Source organism: Amblyomma mixtum, chromosome 9, assembly GCF_055824585.1.
Source record: "Amblyomma mixtum isolate Tamu chromosome 9, ASM5582458v1, whole genome shotgun sequence".
In the NCBI taxonomy this organism is placed as follows: Eukaryota; Metazoa; Arthropoda; class Arachnida; order Ixodida; family Ixodidae; genus Amblyomma; species Amblyomma mixtum.
Genome location: NC_143020.1, coordinates 18,401,120 through 18,415,083, shown reverse-complemented (window position 1 = coordinate 18,415,083; position 13,964 = coordinate 18,401,120). Strand labels below are relative to the sequence as shown.

Genomic DNA, 13,964 nt, shown 5'->3' with positions numbered 1-13,964 from the left:
CGTGCGGCTGGCATAGGCAACGACGTATTCGGCGAAGCCAGGTTTGCGTTGTGCAAGTACGGTGCCGAGGCCTACCCCACTGGCAACAGTATGGACCTCGGTGGGTGCGGTCGGGTCGAAATGGCGCAGTATCGGTGGGGCAGTGAGGATACGGCGCAAGGAATCGAAGGTGTCGTCACATACTTGGGACCATTGCGAAAGATCGCAACTGCCGGACAGAAGTTGTGTCAAAGGAGCAGCGATTGAGGCAAAGTTGTGTATAAAACTACGGAAGTAGTAGCGCAAACCTAGGAAGCTACGCAGTTCTTTGATAGAAGTAGGTCGAGGTAACGCAGCCACAGCACGAAGTTTAGCCGGGTCCGGACGGACACCCTCCTTGGAAACAACGTGGCCTAAAATGGTGAGTTGGCGAGCGGCAAAATGGCACTTCTTTAAGTTGAGCTGGAGGCCGGCGTCAGAGAGGCAGGTCAAAACATGCTTCAGGCGGTAAAGGTGAGTGTCAAAGTGAGGCGAGAACACGACGATGTCGTCGAGGTAACAGAGGCAGGTCTTCCACTTGAGACCACGCAGAATGGTATCCATCATCTGCTCAAACGTGGCGGGAGCATTACAAAGACCGAAAGGCATTACAGTAAATTCATATAGGCCGTAAGGTGTTACAAAAGCTGTCTTGGGGCGATCGGCCTCTTCCATGGGTACCTGCCAGTGCCCAGAACATAAATCTAACGAGGAAAATATTTCGGCACCTTGCAAGTAGTCTAGCGCGTCATCGTTGCGTGGCAGGGGATATACGTCCTTGCGCGTAATCTTGTTAAGGCGGCGGTAGGCTACACAGAAACGGATGGAGCCGTCTTTCTTTTTGACAAGCACAACTGGCGAAGCCCATGGACTGCTTGAGGATTTAATCACGCCGCTCTTGAGCATTTGGTCGACTTGATCTTCAATAACTTGGCGCTTGGGTGCCGACACACGATAGGGGCTCTGCCGTAGAGCGTGGGCACCAGTGTCTATGCGATGTGTGACAGTCGACGTTTGGCCCAGTGAGCTGTGATGACAGTCGAAGGAGGCGCGGAACATGTGGAGCAAGTCGAGAAGCTGCTTGCGCTGCGGCGGTGGAAGATCTGCGTCGATGGAGCGGAGAAATAGTTCGGTAGATGAAGAAGTGGGTGTAGAAGATGGTGGGCTGAGCGCAGCGAGACTGATGTGCGAAGAACCGGCAGTCTCCTCATGGGTTAGAATAGACGCGACAGGTTGGGCACTGCCGACACATTCGCCACGGTGCAAAGCACTAGAGTAGGGAAAGGGGTTACAGACCCACAGTACGGAAAGGCCAGCAGAAATAGTCAATACGGCGTAAGGCAGAGGGAGGCACTTGCGCCGGAGAAAAGTATGGGCAGGCGTGAAAAGAACAGTGTCATCACGGGAAGGGGCACAAGAGAGGCGCACAAGGACGGAAGAGCATGGAAGCAGGTCGATGTCTTCGGTGACGAGGGCTTTAATACATGGTGGTGAAGGAACAGCGTCCGACAGGGATTGGGGCAGAGCAGAGAACCCGACTTCAGCGCGAGCGCAATTGATGACAGCGTCATGACGAGACAGGGATTCCCAACCCAAAATAACAGAGTGAGAACAAAACGGCAGTACGACGAACTCGATCATATAGAGGACATCCTGAATTAAAACTCGAGCGGTGCAAGCTGCCGACGGCTTGATGTGCTGAGCGCTGGCCGTGCGCAGCCAGATACCGGCAATTGGCGTCTTAACTTTCTTCAAGCGGCGACAAAGGTTTGCGTCTATTACTGAAATTGCGGCGCCAGTGTCTACAAGGGCCATGACAGAAATTCCCTCGACCGAAGCGTCAATAAGGTTCGCAGGTGACAGCTGAGGTCTTTTGTAGTTCGACGAGGACGCAGTTCTTGCCTCAGGAACTCCGACATCTAGTTTCCTCTTGAGAATTACTTGCGCGGCGACGCAGCGGTGAAATGGAGCGTCGTCGCGGGGAAGGGGAAGGGCGGTCGGTAAACGCTGAACGGTCGAGGGAGAAAGGACGAGTGGACGCACGGGGCTCAGTAGACGCGGAGTAGTGACGCGCTGGAGGCCAGTACCCGACCGGCGCTGCCGAAACTGGGAGTCCGCGACGGCAATGGCGGGCTACGTGGCCAGGCAATCCGCAAGTGTAGCAAATAGGCCGGTTATCCGTCGTGCGCCAAGGATCTCGGTCTCGTGGAGATCGTTGCAGATAAGGTGCCGGCGCTTGTACGGGCACTGACATAGGGTACGTAGGCGGCCGAGGTTGTGCGACGACTTCAGTGTAAGTCATTGGACTGGCGACAGGTTGTGGAGCGACGTTGGCATAATTCAGAGGGGTGGCGACTGGTCTTGGGGCGGTGTCAGCGTACGCCAGCGGAGCTGCGACAGGTGATAGTGAATGCGCTGACGGAAGCACCTCAGCAACCTGCTCTCGAATTGCATGTTGGAGAGCCGGGGCGAAACATTGTGGCGACCCTTGAGGGCTAGGCAAAAGCGAAAGCTGACGGGCCACCTCCTCACGTACAAAGTCCTTGATTTGGTACAGCAGAGTGTAGCTGTCAGCTGCGGGTGGCAGTCGAGAAAGTGACTCTGGCTGAGCCGAGTGCTGACGAGTCAGGACCCTCTGCTTACGCAGCTCCTCGAAGCTCTGGCACAGCGTGATGACTTCCGAAACGGTGCGCAAGTCCCGAGCGAGCAGGATTTGAAAGGCGTCATCATCAATGCCTTTCAAGAACTGCTTATCTTGTCAGCTTCCGGCATGCTGACGTTCACTCGGTTGCAGAGGGCGATTACATCTTCTATATAGCTAGTGAAGCTTTCGCCGACCTGCTGGGACCGTTCACGCAAGTGTTGTTCGGCGCGAAGGTGTCTGACAGCTGGGCGACCAAACACTTCGGAGAACTTCGTCTTGAAGGCCGACCAAGTCGCAACGTCACCTTCATGGTTGCAATACCAGAAGTTTGCGACGCCGGTAAGATAAAAAATTACATTATTGAGCTTTGTCTCGTCATCCCATTTGTTATACAGGCTCACCCGCTCGTAGGATGCGAGCCAGTCTTCCACATCATGGTCATCTATGCCGCTGAAGATAGCCGGGTCGCTTTGGCGAAGGGAGCCGGCACAATATGAGAGTCGGTGGGCCTGCTTGCACGGCTTGGTGTTGGATGTCCACAGGCATCACAGGTGTCGGAAGAGTGCGGCTACGGAGCTCCAGAGCCGATATCGTTACCCAGCACCTCCACAAAATTTAGGATGGGGGTTTGTTAAAGGCACTGGGACCTCAGGAGCAGGGCGGCAACAGTCCGTGGTCGGCGAAGGCGAGAACACAGCACGCGCAGCGATGGCGATGCCATCGCTAAGCAGAGCGGTCGTCTTCACAATATATTGATTTTTATACTGAAATTTTCCAATATACGAAAAAATTGTTCATCAACTTATCTCTGTTAAAAAACGTGTTTGCCCAGAATTTCTGAGTATGGTTATCTGGCAGCAAGGGCAGTCTAGAGGAAGGCAAAATATTCTGAACGACACCTGCGCGTGGTTGAATTGTCAAGGTCATTTGCTCTTATTAAAACCTGAAACGTAAATAGTTGAGCGCTCTTATCTGGACAGCTGTCGCAGGTGCCTGAATATAAATATCAGGACACAGCTGAGAGCGAATTGCAATACACAGACACCCGTGCCTTCATTGCAGTTCGTGTCGCAGGCCGACGCATTTGCTCATTTGTCGCACAGATGCATCGCACAGTGCCTGGAGAGGAGACAATGGAGGCTTCCAGCAGCACTTCACAGGCAACAATCTCTAATCCTAACAAGCGACTACTTTTAAGGAGGACCTTTTTGGTGTGTGCAACTTAGAATCTCGCCCGCAATTGAGTAGTCGCCCCACGGCTGCAATGGCTTCATTAAATGCTCCGAAATTAGCGACTCTGGCGGCTTCTGGGCCGTGCCGGTTCACACGAAAATGAGTGATTGCCAATATGCACCGATGGTCTAATCCAACTTCCGGAATTTGAATTCTGGGATGAAAAAATGGTGCTGTTTTATATTTCAGTCACCTGTCCATTCCTTTTTTTTGCGGTAAAAGCCTTTCAATCTCCAAGCGAAATTTATCGCTAAAGTTCGCTTTCAGATTTTATTCACAACAGCCGAGAGCGGCGGCATTCGGCTCGACGACCTTCGAGCTCTCTTCTTGCCACGCCGCAGCCGGCTCATTCACGACTTTCCGGGCGCAAGTCAGCCAAATCAAAAGCTTCTATAAAATCCACGTTCGCTGTCTTCCTTCTCTCTGGACTGCAGTCACCACTACTTGACAATAAGAAAAAATAGCGTTCATAGAGGGTTTCACGCTTAATAATCCCTTTGTACAGAGTTTCTGGGTATGAAGTTGCCCAAATCCACTCGAGAACAGTAAAAGATGGAACCTATGTAACATAACATTGTTGCTGCTGCCTGGCCTGTAAAAATTCCGCCTTGTTTTAGCACCGTGCCCTCCATCTTGGAGACAGCTTTTGAACCTAAGCACGATTCAAACAGGAGGGGTAATTTGTGCTGGGCGCTGATGAAAAGAAGTTCAGAATTTCCCCATTTTTTTATACCGCAATGCAGTGACCGATAGATAGAAAATTTTTGGGTGTAACAGTAGTAAAAAAAAATTGGCTGCGGCTTAGCTAAGGTTAAGCCTGGATAAGCGAAAAGCTCTCGCTGCTTTTCAGCCAACTCCTAAGCTACCACTTCTGGATCGATATTTCTGCGCCGTCGGACTGTTGCTTCTTCTTTTCCTTCCATGGTGAGTGTCTGCGCCTGTTATATGGGCAAGGGCGCCTTTTATACCTCTCCTTTGAAATGCGCACTGCGCACGGCTGCGGCGAAAGGTCAGACGCTGAACAGAGGGTCTTTCTCATTGACTAAAAATGTCCTACATGAGGCACACGCCCTACCCACGGTTTCACTCAACTGAACAGATGCTAAGCTCAATGCCTGCCGCATGCCATCACTTACCGGCTAAAGATCCCGCAAATGCCATAGTCTTTCACAAACGTCACACACGTAGCCGAACGGATTCTTCACAAATTCTCCCGTGAAGACCTTGGTCGCACTATCACTTCTGCCTGTTTCTGCGCCGTCCGACTGTTGCTTCTTCTCCTTCCATGGCCAGTGTCTGCGCCGTGCGTGACGTCACTCGGTTTCGCGCATGCCCAGAAGTGTCAAATCTGTAGTGTGGTTCACGCAAAGCACGGCGGTGACTAGCCTAGTGAAGCTTTTAGCTTCAAAAAAGCATGGACCAGTGTAAAAAGGGAAGTTCTGTTTAGAGGGAAATTCTTGCACCCCTCCACGAGCACCAGCCACCCCCCTGTGATGCGCGGGATGATGGCTAGCAACAAAAGACTGCAGCTTCAGCGTCAAAGGCGGGAGGAACCAAAATGCCCAGGGGTAAAATAATTCCTGGAGAAACCATTTATGAAGACACCTCAGGTGTGGGATAGAGAAAAACTTACGCTTCATACGTTCTAGAGCAACTAATGGGAAGAAAATGACCTGGAAGGTCGTTGTTAAGCAAGAGAAAGTCAACCGATGGGCGGTTAGACTTCTTGCCGGTGCAAGGGAAGCACACATACTGTATAGTGACGCTTATAGAAGGAAGCCTCATTCGCACCACTAGGATACTGAGGGCAATTGTTTTTCAAGGAAAGCATGCACTTGAAAGTGGCACATACTCGATAGAAATCCCAAGTTTGGGAAGTTTCGTGGGATCGAGCGCTCGCGGAAGACGTGAACTATACTCTTTCGAAAGCAGTGGCCATGATCCACAGAGCGAAAACAGCTATTTGAAAGTGGAACGAATGATAAAGATCACACGTGAGCCGAAATCTCCAAAGTGGTCTGAGCGTCGCCCTCGTTATATACGTTAAATGGAGCCACAGCGTCCCCAAAGCCGAGCAACATTTTCACCTATCCGCTTCGGAGTCATTTTTATCCTTAAGTATCGTTTGAAAATGAAGACATTAAGAGAACAAAGAATTAAGTGAAACAAAGAATCAAGCAGTTAAGCAAACAATAAAAAAATTCTTCAATTGAATAAGTTATTCATTCAATCCTTTTCTCAGTGGCGGAGCATGCTAACGATTCAGCCACCCCGCCGGTTAGACGTGCACCCCGAAATCTAAATGCAATGCTATGCAGTGCTGGCAGAAATGTCCTCTAGCGGCTTCAATTTTGAGCCCTGTACACACCCCGTCCAATACGAACCGCATAACAGTAGAAGTATAGTGTTCTGCAGCAAAGCAATACATTATAAGTTAGACACACGTGGGGATAAACAGAGTTGCGAGAAAAATTATTGCAACATATCGCATTATCCAAAGTAGATGTGAGCTTAAAATGCATCGCAGGGAAGGCGTAGCACATTGCAGAGCGGATTGAACGCGGACAGGCTGGCTACCAAAGGGGAGCTATTTCCACCACTCGTTCCACGCACCGAGCAGGAGTAGTGCCTACACAGGTGTCCTGCTGTATCAGGACACCTTAATACACAAATACATAACGATGTACATACGGCAGGAGCTAATAATCTCCTCTATGCACTCTTATTTTAGACACGCGTTGCGTCCCTTCGTTCTTTTGGCCCTCCTTAGGGCAAACTAGCCTTGCCGGCTAAAACCGGTTCTCACCCTCCAGTCTTCGCAAGAATTGTCCCAGAGTCGTAACTTCCAATTATTTGGATAGATAATCGCAGCCAGCAACCCGGATACTATTCGGAGGGAAGGTTTGCACACTTCGTCCTGTGGTTCGGCTTCATTTTCGGCTTGATGTACGCCGTGGTTCCTGAACAGTGTTCGCATGCTTCTCCCGACATTAAGCATTAAACGTACTCTATATTTATTAGGCAGACACAACCTAATCTTCAAGGGCTATGATTTTTGCAAGGGGTCAAGAAAATGTTTTGCTGATACTACGTGGCTTACATGTAGAAATACAACATCGAAACGAAAAGGCAATGAGAACTTCGTACTCAAACCATACTATGGCAATTAGCCTTTTGTGCTGCCTGTCCGCTAAGCATGTTTCTCGTAGCTCCTTTTCTAAGAAGCTCAACCGTTACACCGACCAATGTTAATTCTCGTAGCTTTAAAGAACCACACCCGTTGCAGGCTTGTAAAGAGGACAACTCACGGTAGTAAGCTTGGCTTGTCGGTACACGTCAGCGCCAAGGACATTCCAGCTGTAAATTTGTAAAGCCAACAAAACAGCAAGGGCTCTCATGGACAAGCCTACGTCGTGAAACTGCCGTCGCATGTTTGTGCAGTATATGGGATGGCTGCAGCGAGCATGCACTTATGAAGGTGTATAAGCTGATTCTTTTATAGCGAAAGTTTTGTTGTTTTTGGTAATATTTTGCGTCTGAGCTTGTTGCGCGATTTTTTTCATGTCAGCCTGGTTTAGGTTCAGCAAGTTAAAAACAGGCCACCGGCTCATTTTAAACCGCACCTCCTTTACTAAAGCTGATTCATTCGCCGCTGATGAGTAATAACATGAATAAAAAACGTTGGTGGCGAGCGCTCTCGTGTTCAACTGTGCTCGGCGAGCGCAGGTGATGTCAAAACGTCTGTTTCACAGAACAAAGGGGTCACTGCCAGGAAGAAAAATATAAACAGCTAGATAAACCTGTTTTCTAGCGTGGATGTCGGTCATAAAGGATCGTGTTCAGTTAGAGAGCTGTCTAAAGAAGGTAATTGGATTATGAAAGGATCGGTTATCCCTTATACGTTTTGTTACGAGCGTGCTCACTAACTTATGAGACTGCATAATACCGCAGTTTGCCTGGATGAAGCAATAACTCCCGTGTGATAGGTTGCGGGCTACTTTATTTCGCAACAAGGCATAGAAACGTGTCTAATACGACTGCAGTTTTAGGCAAAGGAACAAAAAAGGAATCCGGTTCCCTATACTTTCTTGAAGTGCGTTTCGGGACAACTTTTTTTGAAAATGCAAAGAAAGGTAAAAAGAAGAAACAAGTCGTATCTAGTGAGGCAGCTGAATATGCATAGTGTTACGCCTAAGAAGTTCGGCAATTTTAAAAATAGGCCTTTTCAGTAAGAAGTGCGCTTTTTTTTTGGCACAGTAGTGTCAATGGTGTAGCGTGTCGGAATAAACCAAGGTCTTGCTAATCGGCTGTTTAAATGCGTAGTAATTAGATTTGAACTATTACTCTCATTATTCTTACCTATGTGATGCATGTAGGCCATTGTAAGTAATGCCTGTATCGGTTTTTAAATTTTCGAAAACGTGGTTACCATGAGTGCTGTCGCGTAACCAAATCTTGGTTTTTACAGATTTTCAGGTACTGGAGGGTTTGCTTTGCCTGCAAGCTTCTCGGAAGCCTATGTGTCTTGGCGCCAGGTGACCAAAATTTGGTTTGGTTTGGTTTATGGGGTTTAACGTCCCAAAGCGACTAAGGCTATGAGAGACGCCATAGTGGAGGGCTCCGGAAATTTCGACCACCTGGGGTTCTTTAACGTGCACTGACATCGCACAGTACACGGGTCTCTAGAATTTCTGTTTGGCTACCTAGCCAAGGGTAACTGCGTCTTCGAAACTCCAGGAAATATGTGAACATAACTTACGGTGGGCGTCACGCCTCTAATAAGGAGAAAGAAAAGTAATGACTAAAACTTATAAGTTCAGCAGTATTTAACCGTGCTGATAGCTAGCACGTTTTAACTCTAATCGAATGCGCTACATCGCTGACAAGCCTATTCCCAAAAAAGCCGTCTTCTAACTCGAAAAGGCTGTTTTCAAAAATTGCAGAACCTCTATACTCCGTTTCATACATCATGTGCAATGCTGTGAAGGCTACGGAAGTAGTCCGCAAGAAAAAAATAAAGAGAGGTGTATCGCTCCGCGCTGTTCTGTTGCCGTGTGGTCTAACGCGTCGCTCCGGAGAGTCGAGAGGCAATGGGAGTGCGTGGGTTCAAATCCCGCATGGTGAATCTTTTTTTTTCGCACATTTTTTTTTAAAATCGCAACTTGAATTTCGCGTGACTTGAATGAGAAAACTCGTTTTGTTCAGAGTCGCGTGAATATTATGCCGGGTTCTGAAATGAACTGCACGCATCTGTTCATTTGATGCATACCGTGTTAATGTGAGAAATATAGTTCAAAAGAATCTTCTGGCGGGCTAGTTGGTAAGAATCATTCATAATTAAAACTGCGCGAACAAAACAAGGACACGAGCAAGAAACCAGACAACACACACAAGCGCAGACTTGCAACTTTTATTCGAAAAGATTGCCGCGCTCTTTTATACCCTCTGTGGATACAATCAACACAGCCTCAAACCCATCCGTGACATTTAAAACACGTGCGCTTATCTCCTATGATTGTTCGAAACAATCCACGTTAAAGGGCAACTCCGGCGATTTTTCGATGTGCATGGATTGAAATGAAATTTTAAGTCTGTATTCTTTATGATAGTCTGATGCCTCATGTAAAATTTCGCACCTGAAACCGGCGTCGTTTTTCCGCAAGCGAATTTTAAAGACAAGCGCTCCTCGACGCGAGCGGCACCCACTGATCGAGCAACTTCTACAGGCCACCCTGTTCTGTGATGTCACTGGCGGGGCGGCGTGTCAAGCTGGTTGGGCGCGCGCTGGCGCTGGCAGTGCAGGTGAAAACTGAAAATTGGTTTTGAGGAAAGTAAATGACGCAGTAATGGACACCCGAACCGCGACGTAAGGGTGGAGTGAAAGAAGAAAGAGGTCCGTAGTGGAGCTCTCGGGAATTATTTCGACCGCATGTGCAATTTCGCGCCATCTCAACGTGCCTCATGTGATGTGTACGCCAGAGTGATAGGTCACGGCAACTTCTGTTGTGCTGTGGGGTGCACAAATTCTTGATCTGTGACAACGGGCGTGATCTAGTGTAGGTTTCCTAGCGATAAGAACCTTCGCGACAAGTTGGTGGGAGCAGTCCGCCGTGTAAACTTGTCTCCGAGGAAGCATTCCCGCTTGTGCTCGGAACATTTCGCGCCAGATTGCTATGAAGACAGCGTGTACTTCAAAGAGAGCTTTGGACTCGCTAAGGCTTTGTTCAACTGGCGCTTGAAGGCATATTCTGTGCCAACGTTATTCGAGTACAACCGTCTATCGCAGCGGCCAGCTGAACGAAGCGCGGCCGTCAAGAAGAAGCGGTATGTTGGATTGTAGAAATGTAGCTGGCGTGAATTCACTTCCAAAAGCTCGCCGTCGAGATAAAGCTTCGCAGAGAGGACTGTTGGTGATGCATGTCCCTGTAAGGACGTTGTGCACCGCCGCAACGTTCCGGCAGCAGATTCTTTCATCAGGCTGGGTCGGCCGGCACTGGCCACACGAAAAGCTATCGGCGGGAGCATATCATTAACTTTTGTTCTGACGACTCTGTCACAAATGCATGCACGAGAAATGACTCAAGTAATCACTTCTCCGAGTTCAGACCGTCTCCGTGCTGCAGGTGACGCGGCCTGTTGTGCGACTCGGCTGGCTCGCGCGGCTGTGGATCATACCTGAAAGGCGACTCGTCCAGTCCAAAATCGTCGAATGAGTCGTCTTCTAAAGACTCGCTGCTCTCGGAAAAGCTGTCCTCCGCGCTTTCAGTCATGTTGGCAGCGCGGCTCAGGGTAGTTGTGATATCTTCGGGGACTTCGCAGCGCGGCGAACCCGCTCGTGACGTCACAGTCAATACCGCACGAAGGCACCACCCCGGTTTCGGTTTTGCGGTTTCGGTTTCGAGTTTTGCGTTTTTTGCTGTTTAAAAATTATTTTACGGTTGCTGTTGAAAACCTTGTATCGTACACATTACAGGAGGTTCTTAGGAACACAAAACAGCCATTAACTTAAAATGGCTGAAAAATCGCCGGAGTTGCCCTTTAATGACCAGGCGCCTAGCGGCACACAAGTGACTCATAACCACGCGCAAACTTTACCTCCAAAAAGACAAGGTCATGAGCCACATGCGTTGTCAACGACATGTCTAACACGCCAAGAATCACAGAAAAGCAATTAAAAGAAGACAATCTCATCCTACATGAACAAAAGCCATCTGAAACATGAAAGAAGTGAAAATTGACAACAAACACATAGAAGCTAAAAGGGTGACATGAAACAAGTGTAAAGTGAGAACCTAACTAAAGAAAGCTAAAAGGGTGACGCATGAACCTTGCAGTACTAAGAGGAAGGCGAACAACTAACCATGACGGTATGCCTTCCTCCCTTCTAGAAACTCGATTTCTTTATCAGACAGGTGAATTGACGGTGTGCTCACACATCGATCTGCGCTCTTGGCAATAAGAAAGGCCTCAATAATTTCCCTTTCTGTCTTCCATCCCGCTTTCGCGAGGAATTCAGCATCTTCTAAAAACGCTCCGCAGTCGCGTTTTTCACACTTCGCGCAGTGATTGGCCATATTGCTTCCTGATTTCCTTGACAAATTGCGCTCATGCTCACTCGCCCTTTCATTAAAGCAACGCCCTGTTTGGCCGATGTACTATCAGCAAGAAATGAAACGCGAACAAGACAACTGAACCACGCTCTGCAAAATAAGCAGCTCTTAGCCAGGAGAAGCTGAATACTAGCTCCTGCTATATCCATTTTGAAGGCACGAAGACTCCTCTTTATAAGTGTTATTTAACCGCGCTTGTATTTCCAATACAGGAGCTAATACCTTGGTGTTTTTGTGTTGCCACCTCAGTTTTCTTGTTCGCGTTTCATTCGTTGCTCATAGTACGTCTGGCCACACGATAAGGGAACCTGATAAACGACTCCAGAGGCGCATTGAGTGTACATGGTGCTGTGGCTTACTCTGCACTCTTGTCGCCTACCATCACTATTCATCATGGCGCACACCCTAGATAACTTAACCGGTGCCGAAAACACAAGCCGGACACCATACCTGCCTGCAATTTTCTTTAGATTATGCGCCACGCGATTAATGTATGGTATAACGCATACTGGTTTATGTTCCTCTTCTCTGCGTCTATGGTTCCCTTGTTTAATCCTTTGTAGCAGGTCTTCGCAAACACTAGAAACTAATCGCCGCGGATAACCTGCGGCATACAGTCTGTCTATCTGCATATTAAGGCTCGATTCCTGATTATGCAAGCATGACTTTTAAAGCGCAGAACGGCAGGCTAGATGAACAATTGCCCTCTTCACTAACTTTGAATGATCACTGTCATAGGGAAGGAACTGCTTTTTCATTCGCGGATTGTAGGACCCACAGATATGTGAGCTTGTGAAGTGCAAGCTAACATCTAGAAACTGAATCCGACTGTCCTTAGGCAATTCACAAGTGAAGTTAAGTCCTGTTCCTTCTACTTTAAAAACATTGAGGACGTTGCTAACAGTTTCAGAGAGGCCAGGCGTGGAAGGGAGGTTATGGACTACTAGGAAATCATCGACATATCTAAACACGCGCACAAAATGAAAGTCACCAAGGCGATGTTCCATGCGTCGGTCAAAGCAAGAAAGGAATATACTACACAACTTAATATACTTAATTTGCAGATAGACAGACTGTATGCCGCAGGTTATCCGCGGCGATTAGTTTCTAGTGTTTGCGAAGACCTGCTACAAAGGATTAAACAAGGGCCCATAGACGCAGAGAAGAGGAACATAAACCAGTATGCGTCATACCATACATTCATCGCGTGGCGCATAATCTAAAGAAAATTGCAGGCAGGTATGGTGTCCGGCTTGTGTTTTCGGCACCGGTTAAGTTGTCTAGGGTGTGCGCCATGATGAATAGTGATGGTAGGCGACAAGAGTGCAGAGTAAGCCACAGCACCATGTACACTCAATGCGCCTCTGGAGTCGTTTATCAGGTTCCCTTATCGTGTAGCCAGACGTACATCGGCCAAACAGGGCGTTGCTTTAATGAAAGGGCGAGTGAGCATGAGCGCAATTTGTCAAGGAAATCAGGAAGCAATATGGCCATTCACTGCGCGAAGTGTGAAAAACGCGACAGCGGAGCGTTTTTAGAAGATGCTGAATTCCTCGCGAAAGCGAGAGGAAAGACAGAAAGGGAAATTATTGAGGCCTTTCTTATTGCCAAGAGCGCAGATCGATGTGTGAGCACGCCGTCAATTCACCTGTCTGATAAAGAAATCGAGTTTCTAGAAGGGAGGAATGCATACCGTCATGGTTAGTTGTTCACCTTCCTCTTAGTACTGTAGGGTTCATGCGTCACCCTTTTAGCTTTCTTTAGTTAGGTTCTCACTTTACACTTGTTTCATGTCACCCTTTTAGCTTCTATGGGTTTGTTGTCAATTTTCAATTGTTTCATGTTTCAGATGGCTTTTGTTCATGTAGGATGAGATTGTCTTCTTTTCGTTGCTTTTCTGTGATTCTTGGCGTGTTAGACATGTCGTTGACAAGGCATGTGGCTCATGACTTTGTCTTTTTGGGGGTAAAGTTTGCGCGTGGTTATGAGTCACTTTTGTGCCGCTAGGCGCCTGGTCATTAACGTGGATTGTTTCGAACAATCATAGGAGATAAGTGCACGTGTTTTAAATGTCACGGATGGGTTTGAGGGTGTGTTGATTGTATCCACAGAGGGTATAAAAGACTGCGGCAATCTTTTCGAATAAAAGTTGGAAGTCTGCGCTTGTGTGTGTTGCATGGTTTCTTGCTCATGTCCTTGTTTTGTTCGCGCAGTTTTAATTATGAAAGAATTAATGTGAGCTGTCCGAAATTCGTTGTCAGTGAGCTCGCACCAGCTTTTGGTCACCAGTGGCGGTTTCTTTCCCGATTCTGCACCATTGTGACTATACCTTTTAGATGCAAGCGAGAGACTTGTGCGAAAGATTACGTTCATTCGTCGGGTTTAATTATTTAGCACAGTGGTGAGTGGTTCGCAGTGGCCCGATTAGTACCAAGTGGCCGTCTGCAACTTTCGATTTC

At 48.1% G+C, this 13,964-nt stretch overlaps 1 protein-coding gene across 1 annotated transcript in view; it reads right to left on the bottom strand.

The window, feature by feature from the left end:
* LOC149328422 (lipase lipl-1-like) overlaps positions 1-7,316 on the bottom strand; it is a 56,444-nt gene extending 49,128 nt beyond the window's left edge. Inside the window, exon 1 of the mRNA XM_089560256.1 lies at positions 7,204-7,316. Within this exon, the coding sequence (XP_089416382.1) occupies positions 7,204-7,293 (90 nt within the window). The 5' untranslated portion in view covers positions 7,294-7,316. The remainder of the gene's footprint in view (positions 1-7,203) is intronic.
* Positions 7,317-13,964: the final 6,648 nt, after the last annotated feature.